Genomic DNA, 22,153 nt, shown 5'->3' on the forward strand with positions numbered 1-22,153 from the left:
TACTGGCCCATTCCCATTAACTCTTTGCCAGATTGTCTATTGTGCTTCAGCTTTAGCTTTCCAGTCATCTGAGCTGCCTGTTTGACTTTTTTGCATGATCCCCTGCCCGCCCATCTGACTTCTGCCCCTCAGCCTGACCCCCTTTTGGTGAAACCACAGAATGTATAAAATATGGACGTAGTCTCCGTGACATCCCCCATAGGTTTCTGAAAAGAGCCAGTGTGAAGCTCAGTGTGGTGGCTCTGGCGGATGCCATTTTGGCAGCGCCCAAAAATGGGCAAAGACGTGGAGCGTGGGTGGAGCTGAGGCGGGCCGGATGAAGCCTGGTTGCTGAAACCAGCCACCTGTGACGGAACCCACCTGTCACTGAAAGCACCTTAATATAATTTAAACAGGTGAAAATTAAAAACCCCCAGTACAGTTGTCCTGAACGGGGAAATTAGCTAAAGAGACCAAAATCGTTTTTTTGTATCAGGCTGTAAACATGTTCATTTCTGCGTTGAAGTTGGGCCTTTTAACATGGGGGCTTGAAAGTGGCCATTCAAGGAACTGCAGTTTTTGGCACTTAGGCGTTGGCTTCATTTTTTCAGCCCCAGAGGTTTTGCTCGGTTGAAACGCGTTTCTCTGCAGAGCCATTACAGAGACCGTATTGTTGCTTGGAAGGTAGGAGATTTTAGGTAGAAAAAATTGTGCAGTAATGTAATGCATAATACATAAATGAAATTAATCAGCTAAAACATACAAGCTCTGCAGTACTCACCCAGAACCAGCGTGGGCCAGTTGGCGATCCGAGCTTTAAGACCTTGATGGAAGATCTCGTGCAGAAACATGATGGTCTCACTAGAGAGGGAGAACTGGTCTCAAATCACTCTGACTGAGTTTCTTACTGTAATTATAAACTAGAAGATAAAATATTTGCTTAGAAATTCACTGCGAAACAAAATAAAAAGAAGATAATTGTACCTGTTGAGGAATATGCTGCTGACGTCATCGTGGCTGATGGGAGGTTTCTTGGAGCTGGCAGCCATGCGGAGCGGCCTCAGGAAACAGTTCACCAGGATGGAGAGCTGGTGGACGTATTCTGTCTCTGCTTCCACCATGTTGAAGACAATCTGGTTCCTTTTTCTCATGCTCTCAGCATGAGGGGAACAGATGTAGTCCTGGACAATGATCTTCCACTTCCTCCGGCACAGCCAGCCACGCATGAAACTTTGCACCTGCACAGCCATAGCACACTAGGTGTCTCTCTTTGTTCTTCTTTGTTTCTCTGTGCATTATTATGTGAAACCACCAAGTTACCTTTTTGATCTTTTTAATATCTGGGTCTTCCTCCTCTTGGTTGCTCTGGTAAGGCTGCATCCTCTCCTTGGCTTTGTTCAACACTACAATCTGGCACAACAACATGTCTCCATGTGAATATACTGGCACAGAGGTTAAAATATTCATGAAACCACTTTGGAGGTTCAAAACAACAAATATCTCGTTGCATGATAAGGAAGTAATGGTCTTGGAATCACTGGAGCCCTGCTGTGCTTTAATTTAAGAGACACATGCGCTCTAAACTCAAGTGTTTTCCCATCTTCAGATTCATTTGTATGCTCTGATCTGCATGTGCTCCATCTGAGGGTGCACCTGAGTGCCTGTACACATGCATGCGCGACAGTATGTGGATTTATGTATGCATGCACACACAAATGTGAAAGCACTCATGCATACCTCAGCTTTAAGTCTCTCGATCTCAGTGTCCTGGTCCTCCAGCTGAGTGCGAAGCTGATTGGCTGCAACCTTCTCAGTCTCCATGATCTGGACCAGGTGGATGTACTTCTGCATCAGGATCTCACGCTCGACGATCACGTCAGAGTAACTAAAGGGAGCATGGGAAAAGGACAGGGCACAGTGTTTGTAGACAAGTGGGTGAGGTATATAACTCAACACAAACAGGGAGCTGACGTGATGTGTATATACGTGTAATCATGCAAGAATAAACAAAGGTGGTTTGATATGCATCATATTTTCTACTGAATGTTCAGATACAAACAGGAAAGACAGCAACAGAGAGGGAGAGAGGAGAGAAATAGAGGTCGAGTGGCGAGATCAAGTCTGTGATGTAACCAGTGTAGCAATACAGCACCAGTGTGACCTAAATGTGAACTGCTGCGAGCAGAACACGTCCAAGTGCGTACATAAACACACACACACACACTCTCGGATGTTAAACACATATGGAATAACACGTGGTAGTTATGTCAAGTGTGCATCAGCACAAAAAGAAAGCAGAAAGTAGAGAACAGTTTGAGTCTCCAGCAAGTTATTTAAACACCTTAATTCATGATAAGTAAAGAAATACTGTCTGTTGAATATTTAGGACACTTAATTGCGTGTTAGAAAATGAGAGAGAAAAGTGATTGTCTGTATTAGTGAAGATCAAATTGACAGCAGTGGAAGAAGTACTCAGATCCTTTACTTAAAGGTCCAGTGTATAACATTTAGGAGGAGCTGTTGGCAGAAATGGAATATAATATTTATAAGCATGTTTTCATTAGTGTTTAATCGCCTGAAAATAAGAATCGTTGTGTTTTCGTTACCTTAGAATAAGCAGTTTATATCTACAGAGGGAGCGGGTCCCCTTCCACGGAGGCCGCCATGTTGCACCGCCATGTTTCTACAGTAGCCCAGAACGGACAAACCAAACACTGGCTCTTTCGTGTTTTTTGCGGCCACCGTAGTTTCTCCTACACGCTTGGAAGGGGAGGGTGAGGCGAGGCGAAGTGCTATATTCAAAATTTTACTCAAGTAAAAGTATCAGCAGTAAAAGTACTCATTATACAGTAAAATGTCTCGTGTGACTGATATCTGATTCTATCTGACATTATTAGATTGTTAATACAGATGCATCAACGTTAGAGCAGCGTTTTACTGTTGTAGCTGCTCGAGGTGGAGCTAGTTTTAACTGCTTTATATACAGTTAGCTAGTTTTAACTGCTTTATATAACTGTTTTAACTGCTTTATATAACTGCTTTATATACAGTTAGCTAGTTTTAACTGCTTTATATACAGTTAGCTAGTTTTAACTACTCTATATACAGTTAGCTAGTTTTAACTACTCTATATACAGTTAGCTAGTTTTAACTGCTTTATATAACTGTTTTAACTGCTTTATATAACTGCTTTATATACAGTTAGCTAGTTTTAACTGCTTTATATACAGTTAGCTAGTTTTAACTACTCTATATACAGTTAGCTAGTTTTAACTACTCTATATACAGTTAGCTAGTTTTAACTGCTTTATATACAGTTAGCTAGTTTTAACTACTCTATATACAGTTAGCTAGTTTTAACTACTTTATATACAGTTAGCTAGTTTAGTGCAGTGATTCCCAACCTAGGGGTCGGACCCCTCCAAAGGGTCACCAGATAAATCTGAGGGGTCGTGAGATGATTAATGGGAGACGAAAGAAGAAAAAAAGTTCTTAAGCACAAATTTATATTAATTTTTTGGACTTTTCTCTAATCGTTAGGGGGGATTGTTTTATTTCTTTGGGCCTCGAGCGTGACAACAGGCCCTGACCAGACACTGCCAAAAAAAGGTTAGGAACCACTGGTTTAATCTTTGACAATGCATTGTATTTTATAAGCTTATCTTGTTATCATGTTTGTCAATGTAAAATATTAATCTGAGAAGTAACTAGAAATACTACTAGATACTTGATTTGGGTCTTTTCTTACCTGGCCTGCTGGATGCACTCCACCCACTCATTGCAGTCTGACTCTTCCTCTGTCCGCAGCTCCAAAGGTTTCTGTCCATCGTGGCCAAAGATGACCAGGAAGTAGTGCTGCATTAGAGAAAAAAGACACAAAATAATCAGAGGTGAATTTAATTTTATGCGGGTCATCTTTTAAATGACTACCTGCCAAACTATTACTTTTAAAGTATGCTTTAACCTTTCAGTTATAATTTCACTAACTGCGGGAACAAGAGTGTGATATCTGTATCATGTATTATTTCTATGACATGGAGGCTGTTGCAGTAAAATTTGATCATTTTTGGCAGGAGGACGAGAGCTAATAGGTTTAATCAGGTTCTGTGTAACTCCTGTACAGAAGAGACACACTGCTTTAATGCCCAGTCAGTGGGTACTGTACCTCTGCTGTAATCAGTGGTGGAAGAAGTATTCAGATCCTTTACTTAAGTACGAGTAGCAATACCTCAATGTAAAAATGTAAAAAAAAAATGCATTCAAAATTGTTCTTAAGTAAAAGCATAGAAGTATTTTCAGCAAAATGTACTTATAAGTAAAAGTACTCATAATGCAAAAACAATTATACCTGTGATTGTTGCATAATTATAGTATTTGTCATTGAATCATTATTACCGACGTCAATAAGTAAGTAGTATTTTACTGCTGTAGTTGATTGAGTTTTAATTACTGTACGTGGGGGTAGTTTAATCTATTATAATGCATCATATTTTATGTTTAGTTAATCTTTGTATGTAAAATCTTAATTTACAAAGAAACAAGTGACTAAAGCTGTGAAATAAATCTAGTGGAGTAAAAAGTACAATATTTCCCTCTGAAATGTGGTGGAGTAGAAGTATAAACACACATATACCGGTAATACTAACAGTAAAGTACAAGTACCTGAAAACTTGCATTCCACCACTGGCTGTGATGAAACTCACCAGATAAAAACGTCATTAAATATGACAAAAATAAAATTCCACTGTGCCAAAGATCCTGAGTAGTTGCCTGCCTGCACAACTGGAGTATTCAAGCTAAGGAAACATGACCATAGTCGAACTCACAATATGCAATATACTGTATGTTTTTAATTTCTCTATATTTGTGATATTTTGATATTGTGTATATTTCTGGTCTTACAAGTCCAACAAGTGACTTAAAGGATGAAGCTGGTCATTTTTGTTATTGTCAACAAATCCCATGAAAAACCAACAATGTCCATCCCTCAATACTTTCTGACTTCCTGTCTGTGGCTCTCAGCTCCAAGCCCACTGGTTCCTACTGAAGAGGTAAATCTTTCAAAAACGGCTCACAAATATATTGTTTAATTTTTAAAAACATCTCAGTAATTTCCTAAAAACAGCTGCTCACTGTAGTTCTTATCAAATGTTACTCAAACAGGAGAAAACTGTGTATTTGCAGCTGATCTGCAGCGCAGTACAGTGCACAGCACAGTTGGGCTTATGTGCAGGAATACGGAAGTTCTACGGTTAGTGCCAAAGAAAGAAAATATTCTTAATATAGCGTACACTTAAACTGATATTGATTATTTTTTTGAGGTGGGCCTTTTTTTTTTTATGGGTGAAATAAGTTTTTCTGCTGACGGCGTCCACAGCAGCGCTTTGCTTTGCTGGGACTCCTGTCTGTTTCGCCAAACTGGGGGCGAGCTGACCGCCGTCTAATGTAGGTGATACACTGACTGTGGATAAGTACCTCATACGACCTCACTTCAAAATACCCGAACTATCCCTTTCATATGAACTGACCACAGACTGTAAGCCAAAACAGATATGAATTAGCTAATTCAGCATCCTGATTTATTAAAAGGGAAAATTATACGAGTGTCATTTATGCATCATCACTTTAACTTTCAGTGATGTCATGCCCATTTACACTCACTCAACAAAGCCACAGCCGTCATTTTAATTTCCACAACAGAAGCTTTAACATCTACATCACCAACATAAACACCTAAATCATCTCAATGTCACAATCACTAACTCACAGGGGCATGTAAGTACATTAAATTCAAACTTAAAGAGTGCCTATAATGTAAAGTGTGGAGTCACGGCACTCTAATAGTCAAAACTACTAAATGTGCCTGCTGTGCAGTGCTAACTGCAATGCCAACATTTCAATCTTGGCGTTGTTTTGAGTGCTGTAAGGATCGATGCTTCCTGCTGGCAATGTAGCTGCTGCAATAGTAATGCCTATTGCATTATAGTAATGCCTATTGCATTATATTGCATTACTCTGCCCACTTTTTTTTATTACAGTAACTTGATCCTTGCAGATTTACTGTGCCCCGATCAAGACATCCATAACTTTGCTGCAATGTTATTCGAAGTGTTCACTGACAACAAGCAATGTTGTTCAGCAGACAGCTCTCATATCTCTGATTATGAAACCAGTCTATTATTTCAAAGTAAGTCAGCTGAAGTCCAAACTTTAAGCAGCTCTACCATGCAATGATAAGGTAACTTTGACAAAAATGTAAAATATATTTCACCAGAAGTTTATTAATAAGCTGTTTCCAGACATCTGAATCAATGCACCACACGTTTTGTTCAGCGATTCGAACAGGTCTGGTGTTGTGCCAAGAGGTGTTCAGTGTGAACAAATCTTTAACACTGAATCTTCTAATTGAACTGACTTTACTGAATCACCATTGTCACTGAACGAATCAGCTTTTAGCTGAGCACTCAGCTGTGATTCCCAGAATGTTACTTCCTCCTTAAAAGCCTATTAAAAGACCACGAAAGCCACAGAAACAATCACAATCTGATAACTCTGTTGCCTGCTGAGCTGTTATAAACAGTGCCTGTATAGACCCAGTTTAGTGCTGAACTGAACGTAACAACTTGAACCAGACTGAACGTAGTACTGAACAGGACAGAATCAGCACAGACCGCTGTATGGACGGTGATGCGTTGTCAGCTACAGGAAGGTACTGCTATTCTTTTTTTAACCTTGTTTCTAGCCTGTTTTTGTTAACATTTTGGTAAATTGGCGCAATTAAAAGTATAAAACTTCACGATTCTCAGGCAGGTTCTGAAGCATTTATTCTATGAGTTCTAAGCTGATTCATGGATGTTTATTCACGACGACATCAGAGATAATGATATCCTAAGGAAGTGTAAGTCACACTGAATTATAGCAATGTGTTTCATGTCTGCATGTTAAGACTTGACTGAGTTATGACTCAGAGAAGGAGTACGATTTCTGACTCAAATCACTTCACGCAGTATCTTTGCTTTTGGATTTCTCTTTTGTCTTTGTCCTGCTGAATGTCCTTGTCTATTACAGACCACATCCTGTAATTTCCCGATTTTAAAATGCCGTCGGGAACAATGAGTTAAATTAAAGAGATGCACAGTGAATATTTAATTTCCCACCTCCACCTGTAATGTAAATCCCATCCGAATGGGGCTTTAGTTTGATTATCAAGCTAGTCCATTAACTGTAGTGGATTACCAAAGGTTTTCATACTGACCTGAAATCAATAGAAAAACTTTGGAAAGTAAGGCTTTAACTGATAACAAATTTGTGATTTGAGTCGATTCAGGATCATCCCTAATTGTTAGCTACCTGTTGACTGCTACTGATCAGCAGGTGCTAGCATTCTTGCATGAAAGGATCATGTTTTCCAAGACCATCCTGTCTTCATCGCACCATGTCCTCACTCTGTCAAAACACAATAACACCGACGAGCCGCCATGTCACAGCACGTTAGACCTCCAGCGTCGCCGCACCAATATCAATGATCTAAACAAGTGACTTACATGAGGGGCTCTGACAAGTCTCTGGTTAGTAAAACATAAAATGTAATGTTCAGAAATGATACCAACTTCCTAACAAAATGTGAAGAAATCACAGGAACAAAAATATTGTTTGTGTTGCAGTGAGTCAAGCAGGGAACAGGGGAAGGACCCAAACGCAGACAGGATGATTTTAGGCTTACATGGGACACAGGCAGGTAGTGGACAAAACCAGGGGAGCAGTCCAAACAGGCAAACGTAGAATCCAGGGAACAGGCAAATAATCGAACTGTCAAGCAGATAGTCCAATAAACAAAGAAAATCCAAAAACCAAGGTTGTGAGTATGAAACACAAGTCGCACAGGGAAAGGGCTGGAACGCTCAGCACATGGATGAAGACAAAGACGGTCTGACAACTAGACAAAGGAAACACACTGACTAAATACTCACTGAGGGAAGGACAACTAGACACAGGTGAAACTAACCAGGACAGGGCAAAACAAAGACAGGACACTACAAGACACATGAGGGAAGGAGAATATTTCAAAATAAAACAGGAAATAGCATACATAAACCCTCAGAACCACAACAGTTTGCATATATCACTATTTAATTAACTGTAACGGTGTGTTCTAGTTCTTGCATAAGCTGCTTCAACAAAAAGCACCAAGATAATCTGACACTTCTAAAAAAAAGGTTAGGGTCAAAAGAGTTAAGGTTAAAAGAGTTTAGGGTCAGAAATGACACAATATCACTGACTAGTTCTAGTGGAATCGTAATTTTGGCACACTGAAAACAGCAGAGAGGAAATTAAGATTTCTAAATTGATGTCTGCTTGACAGAGGACAGATTTCAGAGTTTAAAAGGGTTTTATATTTAAGCATGGGCTGACGTAGCCTGTCACAATTCCTTGCAATCGAACGTAAGTCAAACCATAAGCTATCCTAACACAGCAGAAAGGCAGAAACCTCATACATAATGGTCAATGAAAGATTAGCTGACATTTACAGTATCAGTGTTAAAGCCAAATGTCAGTCAGTCATTTATAACTTTTCATACGATGTTAAATTACTGTTATCTCCCTATATGTTTTAATACTTGAGCAAAACATTTGCCAGCTGTGCTGAACTTTTATGACTTCTTTTAAAGAAAAGGATAAAAGATTAATGTCACCTGCTGCAATATTTAGGATCAGCAGGGACTTCATTGAGTCATTTTAATAAGCCATCCATTTTGTATACCCGCTTATCCTGTTCAGGGTCTCTTGGACATTTTAATCAGGGTATAAATCATTTAGAAAGTACATGTGTGCATATGTAAATCTTCTGAACATGCTGACTTTTGATTGCATGTGTTTATGCATCACATTATCGTTCTTATGCAAACTTTTGCTTCCAGCTGATTTGTGTTTTATGCACGAATTTCAAAATACAATAACTAAACTATGACAGCAGCGTGAATAAAAATGAAGCTTGTCATAAACCAACATCGACCCACCAATCACTTTACGGCACTCGTTAAACTACCTGGGGCCTGGGCCAGGTCCACTTCAGCAGCTACGTGCACACTTCCACACACACACACACACACACACACACACACACACACACACACACACACACACACACACACACACACACACACTTAGGAGCAGGGGGGTTGCTTTAAATGTGTTTGAAGTTGGATAAGTAAGTGGTAGGAAGTTCAGTTCGCTGAGGTTTTATTTTCCTTTTCTTTGTTTAGAAAAATGTAGGTAAGACCTTTGAAAAACTGAAAAAGTCCTCTTTGGTAAAATTTATTTTACTTATTTAGCAACACCCACAGGCCTTTTTTCCTTTGTAGTTCGCCTCTTTTTTTGCCATTTGCTTAACTTAAGTTACGAAACGATCAATCCTGCAATAACCAACCTTATTTTACCAAAATCCATCTGGTGTCATGTTTCTTCTCTTTGTAACTCCACATATTTGTGACATCTCACACAATGTTTGACAACATCGTAAGAGATAAATCTAATACTAACGGAAATAAGCACAGTAATGACTTCATTATGAAACTCTTTTATCACCAGAATCTAAAGAGACAAGTAAACAACTGAGACAGTGAGTAGAACAAAGGGCTACCACAAACATATTATATAATATTTGTTCCTAATAAACACATTTACCCCACTGCAGAGTGATAAACATAAAAAGAAACAACAGTTACTGTAGCGTTTAAACATGGCATTTATTTTTAAAGGAATATGGAGGATACATATAATGACAGAAAGTTAGCATAATAAATAAATAATCCATCTAAAAAAAATTCTGCTGATAAAGAAACATTTTGTTCTGTGTTTTCGTAGTTTTTGCTTATTGAAGCGAAACTAAAAGTAAGCTATACATTGAAGGCAGAACTTTGCTGCATACTGCATATTTATTTTTACTTTGTATTATAACATCTGACAATATACTTTACTTTGAGGCTGCCACAGGGAGAAAGTATGCCTGTATAGTAATGATGTAACGATAAGCGGGTGAGAGACTCTTGCTAGCGTGTGCCGGCTACAGACCAGAGAGAGGCTTAAGGGCTTGTTTGTGTGTGTCTGTGTGTGTTGTGGGGGGGTGGGGTTACATAACCATCGAGGCTTGTACAGCTCCTCGCATTGCTAATGCGGCTTCCCCGGCCACAAGTCTACTTTAAGCTAGAGGATAACAATGAGAGAGACAGACAGACAGACAGACAGACAGACAGACAGACAGAGGGAGCTTTAAGCTTGTACTCAGCATCACTACGTCCAGTCACAAAAATCAGCTCATCTGTCTGCCGTGCACAGACACAAATATGAGAGCTGCTACTTGCAGCCGGCTCTGAGTGATTGAGCCTCGGCATCACTTGCAGGACGACGGTACTGTGTTGGAAACATTCGCTTCATCTCTCCTTCACTCACAGAGAGCACAAAAGGATAAGGCAGGTGATGCTTTTCTCATTGTCAACAAATCCCATAAAAAGACCAAAAGACAACACTGAATGTATCCGCTAACAGGTGTTGTGTGTGTATCACAGCCTGATGTATTTTCTTCCTCGGAGCTCCACTGTTGTCCAGAAACTATTAAAACACATCAGTGAGCCGCACTGTTGCACTGGGTGACATGTTCCTTCATCACCATGAACACACACACTGTAGTTTATTCTGACTCAGCCCCACACACACCGTCCTGCTGCCCCAAACACTCACTAGAGCACCACATGTGGATTAATCCGCCGCTGAAAATAGTCCCCAACAAACGCACTATTTCCTCCTGTTTGTTTGATAAAAACTACGGCGAGCAGCTGTTTGAGGAAATCACTGAGCCTTTTTTTGGTTGAGGCTGAGGAACAGATTGTTGTCTTGACTGTGACTTGAAGCATGAGACAGGATATTGTTTACTTTTTAATATTTAACCAAAACCATGATCTTTCCCTCCCCAAAGTGCTTATGTTGCCTAAACCTAACCACATGAGGGAACCCCAGACTCAAAGTGCACACGGTTCAAAAACATTGCACTTCCTTCACTGGAAGAAAGATGGACGTGAACATAATCCAGATAGCAAAAACATTTCCCATCAAGATGTCACTGGCAAAACAAATTAGTATTAACAGTAAGACTAGCGATCCCCATTAGTGGAAGGTAATGGGGATCAAAATAAAGAATAAAGAAAAAATTTGCAGTATATAAATATAATTTGTAGGAGACAGGGTTGCACCTTTAAACTAATTCCTCTCCACGTGAGACATGTGATCAGTTCCTTTTTTGAAAGACTGTGAAAGCATTTAATTGATTGTATTAATTTTATGTAACTTGACAGGACAGTAAGATCTGCATGTAGTGTATGCACAGTACTTGATGATCCACAGACCATTTACTGCATGTTTCCAGTGTGGTTCTTGTTCAATGTCAAGTAAATAAACATATATTATTCATAAAACAATGGTAACACCCCTTATGTAAAGTCACTGATGCATGAACACACACACACACACACACACACACACACACAGAGGGCAACTGTAGTTTCCACAGGACTTTAAATATCCACACGGCTTCGGGACATTTGCACACCTAAACCATCACTCCTGACACACAGCTTGGAGAAAGAGAAATTAAGTGATTTCGAGTTGTTTGGGAGGCTTTACACGTCTATTGCACTCAGCAAAAGACTGACTGATAGAACGATCCACTCACAGTACAGTTAAAGGTGGGCTACAAATAGCACAGGTACCAGCAGTGTGTAGCAGAGTCTGTGTGTGAGGTGCAGTTGTGTTGACTTGGTATTCAGACAGTGACTGCAGGCAAAAGGACCAGCAAGGATGCTATTCTTAGTCGAGCACGGCAGCAACCCAGAGCGCCGCCAGATGTTAGCTACAAACTCACAAATACAGACAGCTTTACATGTTCACAGTCAATACTACAGAATATTAATATTTCGTTTTCACAAACATTTGAATGTAAGTTATGAAATCCTTGGTTTTAAATGACTATTCTCATTTCTCCCTATATATATATATATATATATATATATATATATATATATATATATATATATATATTTCTAAGAGCAAAGCAGTCAAACGTGTACATATGATCAGAAAAGACTTAAAGTGTCATCTAGCACACTCACACATCCATCACTGCTCTCCTTTCTTATATTAAAATCTAATCCCCTTTTTAAACATCATCATAATCTGTGTCCATCACTCATCTTCTCCACGGTTTCTATTTGACTTCATACCAACACACTCTCCTCTCACTTCATATCTCTGTGTTTCTGCCACGTTCAACTTACTGTATGTGATACAATACATTAGCCACTTCAGCCATCAACCCTCATCACCATGGAAACACATCAGTCAGGTGGTGCATGGGTGAGCAGCCTATAGTGGGCATTAGCATGAAGATTAGCATGAAGCAACGGTGGGCAGGGGGAAGATTTCACATCTGGCTCGTTGTTTTGGTTTTACAGCCCGAAACGTTACTGTTCTGGTTCACTCTCACCGCTCTCATCAACCTCGTTTCAGCAGCAGCTGTTTTCAGTTCAAACCTGAAGCTCTGATAAACCCACTGTACTACCTGCCCAGGATCGAGAGCAGCTGGTGAACATAGTGGAGCATTTAGCAGCTAAAGAGCCGGATGTTTCCCTCAGGAGGTGGTGGAGACCAAACACAGAGCTAACAGAGTGTGTTCGTCAGGTGGCTAAAAGCAGAATGAATGCTGATGCTAAATGTCGGCTGTATATGTAAATAAGCAACTGTTTGCTAACACATACCAACTTTAGGAGGTGATTATATGGTAACGCTGTGTTTACAGCTTGTTCTGCTGCAGGTTTAATTATCAATTCTGACATTTAAACAGTCTAAAGATTAACTGAGTGGGAAATGTCCAGCACAGTCACATTACTTGTTTTAATGGGATTTAAATCTTCAAAATGACCATAAAATAATTCCTGAACTGTTACCAAAACTGTGCTTGTTTAAAGTTGTGCACAGCAGTCATAAATTATTAGGGACACACTCAATTCGAGCAGACAAACAACAAACAGCTATGAATTTCCCCTCACTATAACTGCCATATCACAGACCCAAACTGAACTGGGAATGTGTATCATGTCTGAGGATGACAAGATAAACAAGTGTAGATGTGTGCACGATTCATTTCTCCTGTAAGCTACAAAGGCTCTCTGAAACAACCAACTCGATACAAGTGAATGCACAAAAACAATCATCAGAGGCCTGTCCTTCAGTGTGTTACATGAGCTTTTAGCCTGGCTTATGTTTCCAGCTCATTAGGCAGTAAATCACAGCGAATTATATTCTCACTCACTGTTGTTCATATTTAATAGCCTATTTAACGCATACTTAGACTAATCCAATGAAGAGGGATGTCAGAAACATTGTGTTCACTGGGTAAACACTAGCTGCGCAGGTCGGGAACGACATAGAAACGTCTGTAAAGTTATGATATCTACATGTGCATACTTTCAATGGCATTTCTGTGTATTGGTTTGTTACCAAGGTATTTACTGTGTCATGCACATACAAGTGCCCAGCCACATGGACGACAAAGACACTGAAAATACAGCTGCAGTGGTGAAACATTTGTCAGACAAGAACTATACACTCCCTCCGTTTAATATTACATCGCAAAACAAAGAACGTTGTCTCCTCTCTCGAGTTCTACAAATAAAATCTGCCACAAAAAAAACACAACTCAAGTCTTTTTACAATCATCCAACCTGAAGAACTGATCAGGAATAAAAGGACATTTTGCCTAAAGCCCTTAAACCACCACATGATGAGCAATAAAACGTGAGATGGATTTTGTCAGAAAGTGGTATATCCATCTTGTGAAATGTTTGCCCCAAGCAAAAGTACATTTAACCATGCAAAACATTAACTAAGCACTAATATGGAAGCAATAATAGCCATAATAATTTAAAATGACAGCTGAATTTATAGATTAAATATTTAACTTTTAATATCTACCAAGCCAACCAATTCAGTTGCAGCAACTAGATTCTTTGACTTTCTTGAATTTTTAGATCCAAAAATTTTTTATTTGAGCAACTTAAATATATATTTTTTTAACATTGGATTCTTGAATCTGAATCTGTAAAAAAAACAACTACTTAAAAACAAGTTTTTGAACTTGCAAAGGGGAACTGGATCAATATAAGTTCACATACATGGAAGTACCATTAAGTATTAAGTAGTGGTTACATTTTATTATTATGGTTATTATTTGCTTCCATAACTAACAATTCTTCTCATTCACAGTAAAAGTTAGAGGCAAATAAAATGATAAAAGCAACTTTAAGAGGAAGAGATCTTGAGTTGTGCTCACAAGAACAAAGAACACAGAAGCATATTCAGTACACTGAGATCAATATACAGATCACAGTCATGTTAATGATTATTATGACCATACTCAGCCCCAGATACAGGAGACTGAATAATTAATGTTGCTACCAGAGTATCTGTGAAGAGAGTGGACATCAAATGAGCAGAGTTATCAATCGTAGACTACTTTGATGCTCTCTGATGTTTTGTCTGACTTTAATGTTGCTCCATTAAAAACCTGCCTTAGATTCAACCCGCTGTCAAAATCAAACAGTGACTGTTTGTGTCATGAATCTTGTTGTTTAGTCTGGATGTTAGATGTGCTTCCTCTCAGCTGCGACTCCTCACATGAAGAACTACGTTACAGTGTCACTGCAACAACTTACAACTTCATTTTCTATAGCTCTAATTAAAATATGTCACGCAGAGCTGCAACAATTAGATTTTGATAATCGATTAATCGTTTAAGCATTTTTCAAGTAAAATCATTTGATGGTTCCAGCTTCTAAAATGGAAGAATTTGCTGCTTGCTTCCTTGTCTTGCATTATAATTAATTTAATATCTTTGGGTTTTGGACTGTTGGTCGGACAAAACAATAACTGTGACGGCATTTTTCACAGTTTTCTGGAGTGTTATAGACAAAACGATTAATTTTAAAAAAGCATGTTAGCATGCTGACGTTAGCATTTAGCTCAAAGCACCGCCGCGTTTACGTCATATTTATATATTTAAACCGTAATTATGAGCAGCCGAGTGCGAAAAAAACGTTCACGTCAGCCTCCGACTTGTAATTTCGAGTCGGCGATATCTGGAATTTCTGACACTGACGACATCTCCCACTTGGTGAAAAGAAATACAGACATGTCAACAAACTGCTGGCAAAAAGGCTGCAAATGCACCACCGCAGACAGCTACATCAAAATAAAATCCGATATTAACATTAATACAATCGATTCAGCTAATTTTATTATTATTTGTTTGTATCTGGTTTCACTTGGTAGCGAACTGCTACAAATATGGCAGAAAAGGTTCCAGTCGTAGTCATCTGGACACTGTTTTCAGAATCAAGACGTTTTGGCTCCCATCCGGAAGTCATTCTCAATATGAGGGACTACACTGTGCTACAAATATGTAACAACAAAAGCAGCAAATTTAGGCTATTGATCTGGTGTGACTACAAGGTTAGCACTAGGGCTAACCACCTTGGAATAATAGGTGAACACTCTGAAGTCGGAATAAGGGGCGTTTTGCACCATATTTCAACTTTTATTGTGTCTCGCCTCTCTCTGTGGCGTCTGGCTTTTCACCCAGTGTGGCCACTGAGAACAGCGATTCACACTTCTGCCTGCCGTCTGAACCAGTCCTTTTCTATCGCGACTCGACTCTTCGTCTTATTAAATCGACTACTTTGGAGGGTGTTGAACGCAGCTGTACCGTCCAGTCTGGTTTCCCAGCTGACTATCACCGGCAGTGCTCGCAGCAGTGAGGAGTAAACAGTAGCTGCAGTGCGGGCTGGCAGGCAGACGGCCCCCCATGGCTCTAATGCCAAGCTGTCACGCTGCATGGGTCGCAGCTTAACAGCACTGTCCTCTTTCACTGTCTTTAGCTGTAGTTTGTGTGAGAGAGAGAGAGAGAGAGAGAGAGAGAGAGAGAGAGAGAGAGAGACAGTTTGTTCGTAAAGAACAGATGACTGACTGAACGTTCTGGCCTCAGTCCAACAAACTGAATCTGCATGAAGGAGAAACAGCTGGTTTCAGGTTTCTGTCTGTCTCGCTCTCTTTTTTCTCTTTATCATTTCAAAGAAGGTGTTTTAGATAAGCAAAACAATATAATTATTTATAGTTTTATCAAGAAAAAAAAAACACTAAACATTTGCTGCCTCCAGCTTCTCCAGTGTGAGAATTTGCTGCGTTTCTCCGTTTTATATGATTTTAAATTGAACAAGTTTGGGTTTGGGATTGAAGGTCGGACAAAACACGCAATTTGAGTACGTCACCTTAGGCTCTGGAAACTTGGCTGTCAATATTTTCTGACATTTGCTAGCCCAAACGAATAATCAGTTAATCAGAAAAATAAATCGACTGATTAATCGAGAATTAAAATAATCATCTGTTGCAGCGCTGAATACATTTCGTCCAATATTTGCTTATTGCAGATATATCTGTATGGGTATATATATGTCAGCTGATAAATAAGAAGAAACTGCAGTACAGAATTACAGATATGTTTAAAGTAATTTAGAAACAATGTCTTCCAGACAGCACCTTCAGCACATAACTTGGTCACAATTCTTTAAAAAACAAATTTTATTGATCCTCATCAAAAATGTTTACTTACCATATGTGTTAATGTAAAGAAAATATCTGATATTGATAAATATATATTCAGCCTCAGAAATCCTACACGTTGAACATCCTTCATTGTTATAACACTCAAGCACTTTTTTCCTAAAATGTACTCAATGCAAAAGTCTCCCTCTCATCAAGTCGTTTTGTCTGTAATTCAGTCTTTAAAGTTTGATTTTCTTAAAACGTGAAAATAACCTGTTTCCAAAGCAATTCAACTTCGAGCATTTTCTAAAGTCGCCTTTTTCTTGATTCTAGTGCTTCCTTATTCTTTCTTGTTTCAAGATACAGACTCTCACTCATAGTAAATTATGGAAACAAGTTTATTTTTTTGTTTATTTATCAGTTTGAAATATTCTTACTGCGCTGGCAGATTCTGTAAGAAAATAAGGTTTTACAACTGACACGTAGACAGAAATTACTTGGGATTTTTCCATAAACACATGAATCAGCTGTAATCGTTCAGAGGTCATGAAGGTAAGACACAGGAAGAACTTCTTCCGAGAGCAATGATACGTTCTTTGTATGTGGCTTTATGATGACATAAATACTTCAGCTGGAACACACAGCTCTCCAGCATCACATTATTACGTTTTACAATCAAACTGAGTTTTTGGTCATTTCTCTGAACCCCCAAACAAGGGCACGCACAAATTGCTCTGTGCAAGTGTGTCTGTGTGTGTGTGTGTGTGTGTGTGTGTGTGTGAATAACTTGATTACAGAGCATTGTCCTCTGCATCCTGCTACTAATACCTTTATGTATGACAACAGGATTCACAACACAGACGAGGTGTTAGGCAACCATCCAACACCACAATACAGCGGCCCATTCTCTAGAATATGAGGAAAGTGTACTTTAAAGGCCAGTAAACAATGTAAACAATGAAACATTTTCATATACGGCAGCCTGAAAGGCAAGTTGCTGCTTAGCAATACAATTACTGCACAAATACTATTATTTTGTTTGTTTTCTGGAGTAAAGGCTGCCCTCCAGGCACTTTCCACATCCAAGCAAAGTAACTGAAAACTCTATTATCTGCAGACAAGCTGACATGTGAGTGTTTCATCTGCAGCAGAAAGGACCCAGGTGCAAAGGCAATGGACAAATACTGACTCTGCTGATAATACAGTGATTGCTCTCAACTGGAAGTGCTGGGAGTGCACAGATGTACAGCAGAGAGAAGGAAATTCACCCAGACTGAATTTCTAATAGGATGTTTTGAAGTTAAAAATAATGGGACACAAGTATAATTTCAAACAACGGTATTTCTTAAAGAAATTTTAGGCAAAAATTCCCTGTGCCAAGTTCTTGTTAACTCTTACAGAGGAGCAATAGAAAGCATCCTGACTGGAAACATCCCAAACTGGCACGGGATGTGCACGGCCCAGGACCGGAGGGCTCTGCAGCGGGCGATTAAAACCCTCAGATCATTGGTACCAACCGGAGCAGCTTCTTCCCTCAGGCTGCGAGACTCCTCAACTCCTCAGCACGCCACCATAAATAAATGACATGGAACTTTCTGTTATGCTGGTTTTGCACAATACCATACCACTACCTTTGTATAATTTTATATATCTATATATCTATATATATATATATATATATATATCTATATATATATCTATATATATATATCGATAGATAGATAGATAGATAGATATATATAGATATATATATATATATATATATATATATATATAGATCTCTATCTATATATATCTATCTATATATCTATCTATATATCTATATATATCTATATATATATCTATATATATCTATATCCTTGTGTATATATAAATAAATGTACCTTGAACCTTTTGCAAGTATAAAGAATTCAGGGAAATGTATTTAAGCTAGCCCAAAGTTTGCCTCTTATCTTCTGAGACACTGACAGTCTTGTGACAGGCTGTACAACAAGTATTAGGGTGGGGAGGGGGGCTTAACCTTGTTTTACTTTGTAGAAAAACAAGGCCCTCCCCAGGATTATTTGTTTTTTCTTTGAACCCTGCCCCGGACTAAACAAGACTAAATAAGAGTTCTACAGCCACGCTAGCAGCTCGGTGAGGCTAAAGGGGAACACCACCAGTTTAAAACATTACACAGTGTGTTTCCAGGTGCTGGGGAGTGCTACTGCATATGTGAAATATGTAGTAGTATAAAGCCTTTAGTGTCTCCAGAGGGAGCTGTGTGAAGTCTGATAAATGTCCCCAAGTGATGTCACTTGAGTCAGCGTCGGTTGGGGCTGAAGAATACAGGTTTGAAGATGTGGCGTTAGAAAGACGTGAGCTCACCAGACCTCTGCAGCCCGCTGCTCATCTCTGCTGCAGGCTCCAGGCTACATTAGCCGCTACTAGCATAACACACCAAACGGTCGTTTGAGTTGCATTGTGGGTAATGTAGGTGCCAGGTTTTGACAGGGAAGAAGAACACCAATCAGGATTTAGGAACATTTGAATTAGACTCTGATCAGTTGGTGGTTTGTTTGGTCACTGTCAATAAAACATGATCAAACCGCATCGACACAGTCCTGATGGAGCAGATTAGTCGAGTTTTTGAGCGTTAAACTCTTCATAAAAATGTTTTTTTAACTTTGATTTTTGCACATTTAGTCATGAATGTTAATGCTCTAGAGAAATACTTGAAGTTTTTAGGGGCTTTAACTTCACTGTCACAGAAGTTCTGCTTTCTGATATGATGCAGAATATAGTGACGGTGTCAGCCATTGTAGGCGCTCTTTGCTAAGCACAACGTTAAATCATTAATAAGATCCATGTACTGTGACTGTGATGAGGGAAATAAAGCTCTAATACAGGAGACAGGACTGTTGTCCTCTGCATAAAGGCAACCGCACCTTTATGACCCGTGGTGCACACAAAATCTATTTAATCTCTTTTTCATATAACAGATCTCACAAGGGATGGCTGAAATAAGATATAACTACGGGCCCCTAACTTTGCAATAGAAATGCAAAAACAAAACTTAGTCACATCGACCGAGAGAGAAAGAGATTTAAGCCCACCTGTAAACGTGTGGAGTGTTTAAAAAAACATTCTGACAGTCTGAGCTTCAAAAATTAGCTGCAGCAATCGTCACGTCACCTCGTGTGTTTCAGCAGATTCTCCCCCCACTGAGCAGATTCATCGTTACCACACTAAAACTGAAAGCACTGCAACATGTTTGCTTTTCCCTCCTCTATAAACGGAGCATGTGAAGCCATGACTGAGTCAGGGTGTCACGGGCAGCATGTGAGTAATGCCCAACGAGGCGCGACAGATTACCTGCGAGTAGATTTAACTGATATAATCCAGTTTGAATAAAAAAACTAAATGAACTGAATGCAAACAGGATCTGTGGGCCGCATGTGTGGCAAGTTCATTAAATAACCACTAGTCTACATTATGCCGTTTGCTGATGAAACCCATCTTCATACCCTGCAGCAGCAAAAACAGGAATATGGGTCATTTAAAATTAGCATTAGCTTTCACAGAACAAACATTTTCATAAAGGCTCATACTTGTTAACAAAACAGTAACCAGGCTCTTTATGTCTACCTCATTACACAGGGTTATTCTCTGAAAAGGATGTATTATTTTCCACACATTACAGAGTCTAGGGTGTTACAGCCATGTGAGAGAAGCGGCAGACGATGGTGATGTGTGCAGCAAATTTAATGTCTTCCACTGCAAAACACGGAAGTTACGTACATCAGAGGAGGAGACGTTTCTCTGGCAGTTTCAGAATCAGTCCCTTGCACGCGTTAGTAACGTCAGCTTCAGGCAGAGGCGTCGGCAAATCCTCCGAGGCGGAAACAACCAGTACGAGTTGCTGTTCAAAGCCTCTAAAAGTCGAACAAGTGGACCTTGAGCTTAGAGCTGCAAAGATTAGTCGATTAATCAATGGACAGAAAGTTAAACAGCAACTATTTTGATAATCTTTTAAGTCGTTTATAAGCAAAAATTGCAAATGTGCACTCGTTCCAGCTTCTCAAATGTGAATATTTTCTGATTTTCTTCCTCTTCCACGATAGTAAACTTAATATTTTGGGGGTTTTAATCTGCTGCTCTGGCAAAACAAGACATTTGGAGACGTCACCCCTGGGCTCCGATGGGCCCACTATTTTCACTATTTTCTGACATTTTATAGAGCAAATGATTAATCGACAATGAAAATATTCGTTAGTTGCAGTCCTACTTGAGTTGAGATTATTTTGTCACAAACACACACACACACACACACACACTCACTCCAAGGTTAAAAGCGCTCATTGGAGGTTGCGTGTTTAAGTGAATCTGTGTGTTGTCATTTCAACACAATATTTCAGTTTTTTGACATTTTCTGCAAGAGTGTGTTTTTATGAGCAAGCTTCTGAACAGGAAGTCTTCTCTGTCTAATGGTAAGTTTCACGTCAAGGCCAGACTCAAAGTACCGACAGTATGACGTCCAGTTAGTGATTACTGTACAGACAGTAACCACCGTGACAGAGAAGAATCAAATGTTTTAGCAGAGTACGTATATACTGTATATAATGCTGTGTAGGGCTGCAACTAGCGATTATTTTCATTATTGATTCATCTGTTAGTTGATTAATCATTTAGTCTATAAAATGTCAGAAAATACTGAACAATGTCCATCCCAGTTTTCCAGAACCCAAGGGGACGTCTTCAAATGTCTTGTTTTGTTCGACCAACAGTCCAAAACCCAAAGATATTAAGTTTCTAATGACATAAAACAGAGAAAAGCAGCAAATGCTCATATTTAAAGAAGCTGGAACCGGAGAGTATTTGGCAATTTTGCTTGAAAAACGATTGAAAAGATTAATCGATTATCAAAATAGTTGCTGGTTACTTTTCCTTCAGTCAACTAATCGATTAAACGACTTTTCATTTCAGAACCAAAGCAGCTGGTCTGGATTCCCTCTAATTATCTGTGAATACAATTCATTTCAACTTTATGTATATAGCCACTTCATAACAGAAGTTCTCATTGCACTTCTCATATAGAGCAGGTCTAGACTGAACACAGTACTAAACACTGAGCATGTTTTATTTATATATAATGTGCAGACAAGCTGAGAAAAGCAGCTGACAGTATCTCAGCTATGTCTGTAGACCACAAAAACGTTTTACTCATATAGTGATGTACGGTGGAGTAAATACTTTCAGTGAAAAGGTTTGGATATTATCACTTTACATGGAAACAGACTGTTTTATTGTTTCATTTCTTACATTTTGCTGCTGTATTCCTGTATATAAATAGTGAAACTATATTTTTTACAGCCTTGAACTGCTCTGTAATAATACTTTGAGTGATTACGACTAAAGATTTGTACATTTTACAGGCGCCTGTGTCATTTTTCTTGTATTTTGGGGTCCTGGCAGCTCTATACTTTGTTAAAATGACAAACTGAGACGCCAGACTTACAGCTGAGTTTGTGCTGAAAATAATGCCTTG

General features: G+C 39.1%; 1 protein-coding gene across 4 annotated transcripts in view; it reads right to left on the bottom strand.

Annotated features, from left to right (window-relative positions):
• Nucleotides 1-22,153, bottom strand: part of rasgrf2a (Ras protein-specific guanine nucleotide-releasing factor 2a) — a 45,020-nt gene that overhangs the window by 21,750 nt on the left and 1,117 nt on the right. For all 4 annotated transcript variants that reach the window (XR_006375466.1, XR_006375464.1, XR_006375465.1 and 1 more), the window contains exons 2-6: nt 3,728-3,834; nt 1,717-1,864; nt 1,300-1,389; nt 964-1,217; nt 761-840 (exon numbers count right to left, since the gene is read on the bottom strand). Coding sequence is in view for 1 of the 4 variants with exons in the window: in XM_044173743.1 (XP_044029678.1) it covers nt 761-840; nt 964-1,217; nt 1,300-1,389; nt 1,717-1,864; nt 3,728-3,834 (679 nt within the window). In the remaining 3 variants the exon portion in view is untranslated. The remainder of the gene's footprint in view (nt 1-760; nt 841-963; nt 1,218-1,299; nt 1,390-1,716; nt 1,865-3,727; nt 3,835-22,153) is intronic.

Source organism: Siniperca chuatsi, linkage group LG18 (assembly GCF_020085105.1).
Source record: "Siniperca chuatsi isolate FFG_IHB_CAS linkage group LG18, ASM2008510v1, whole genome shotgun sequence".
Lineage (NCBI taxonomy): Eukaryota > Metazoa > Chordata > Actinopteri > Centrarchiformes > Sinipercidae > Siniperca > Siniperca chuatsi.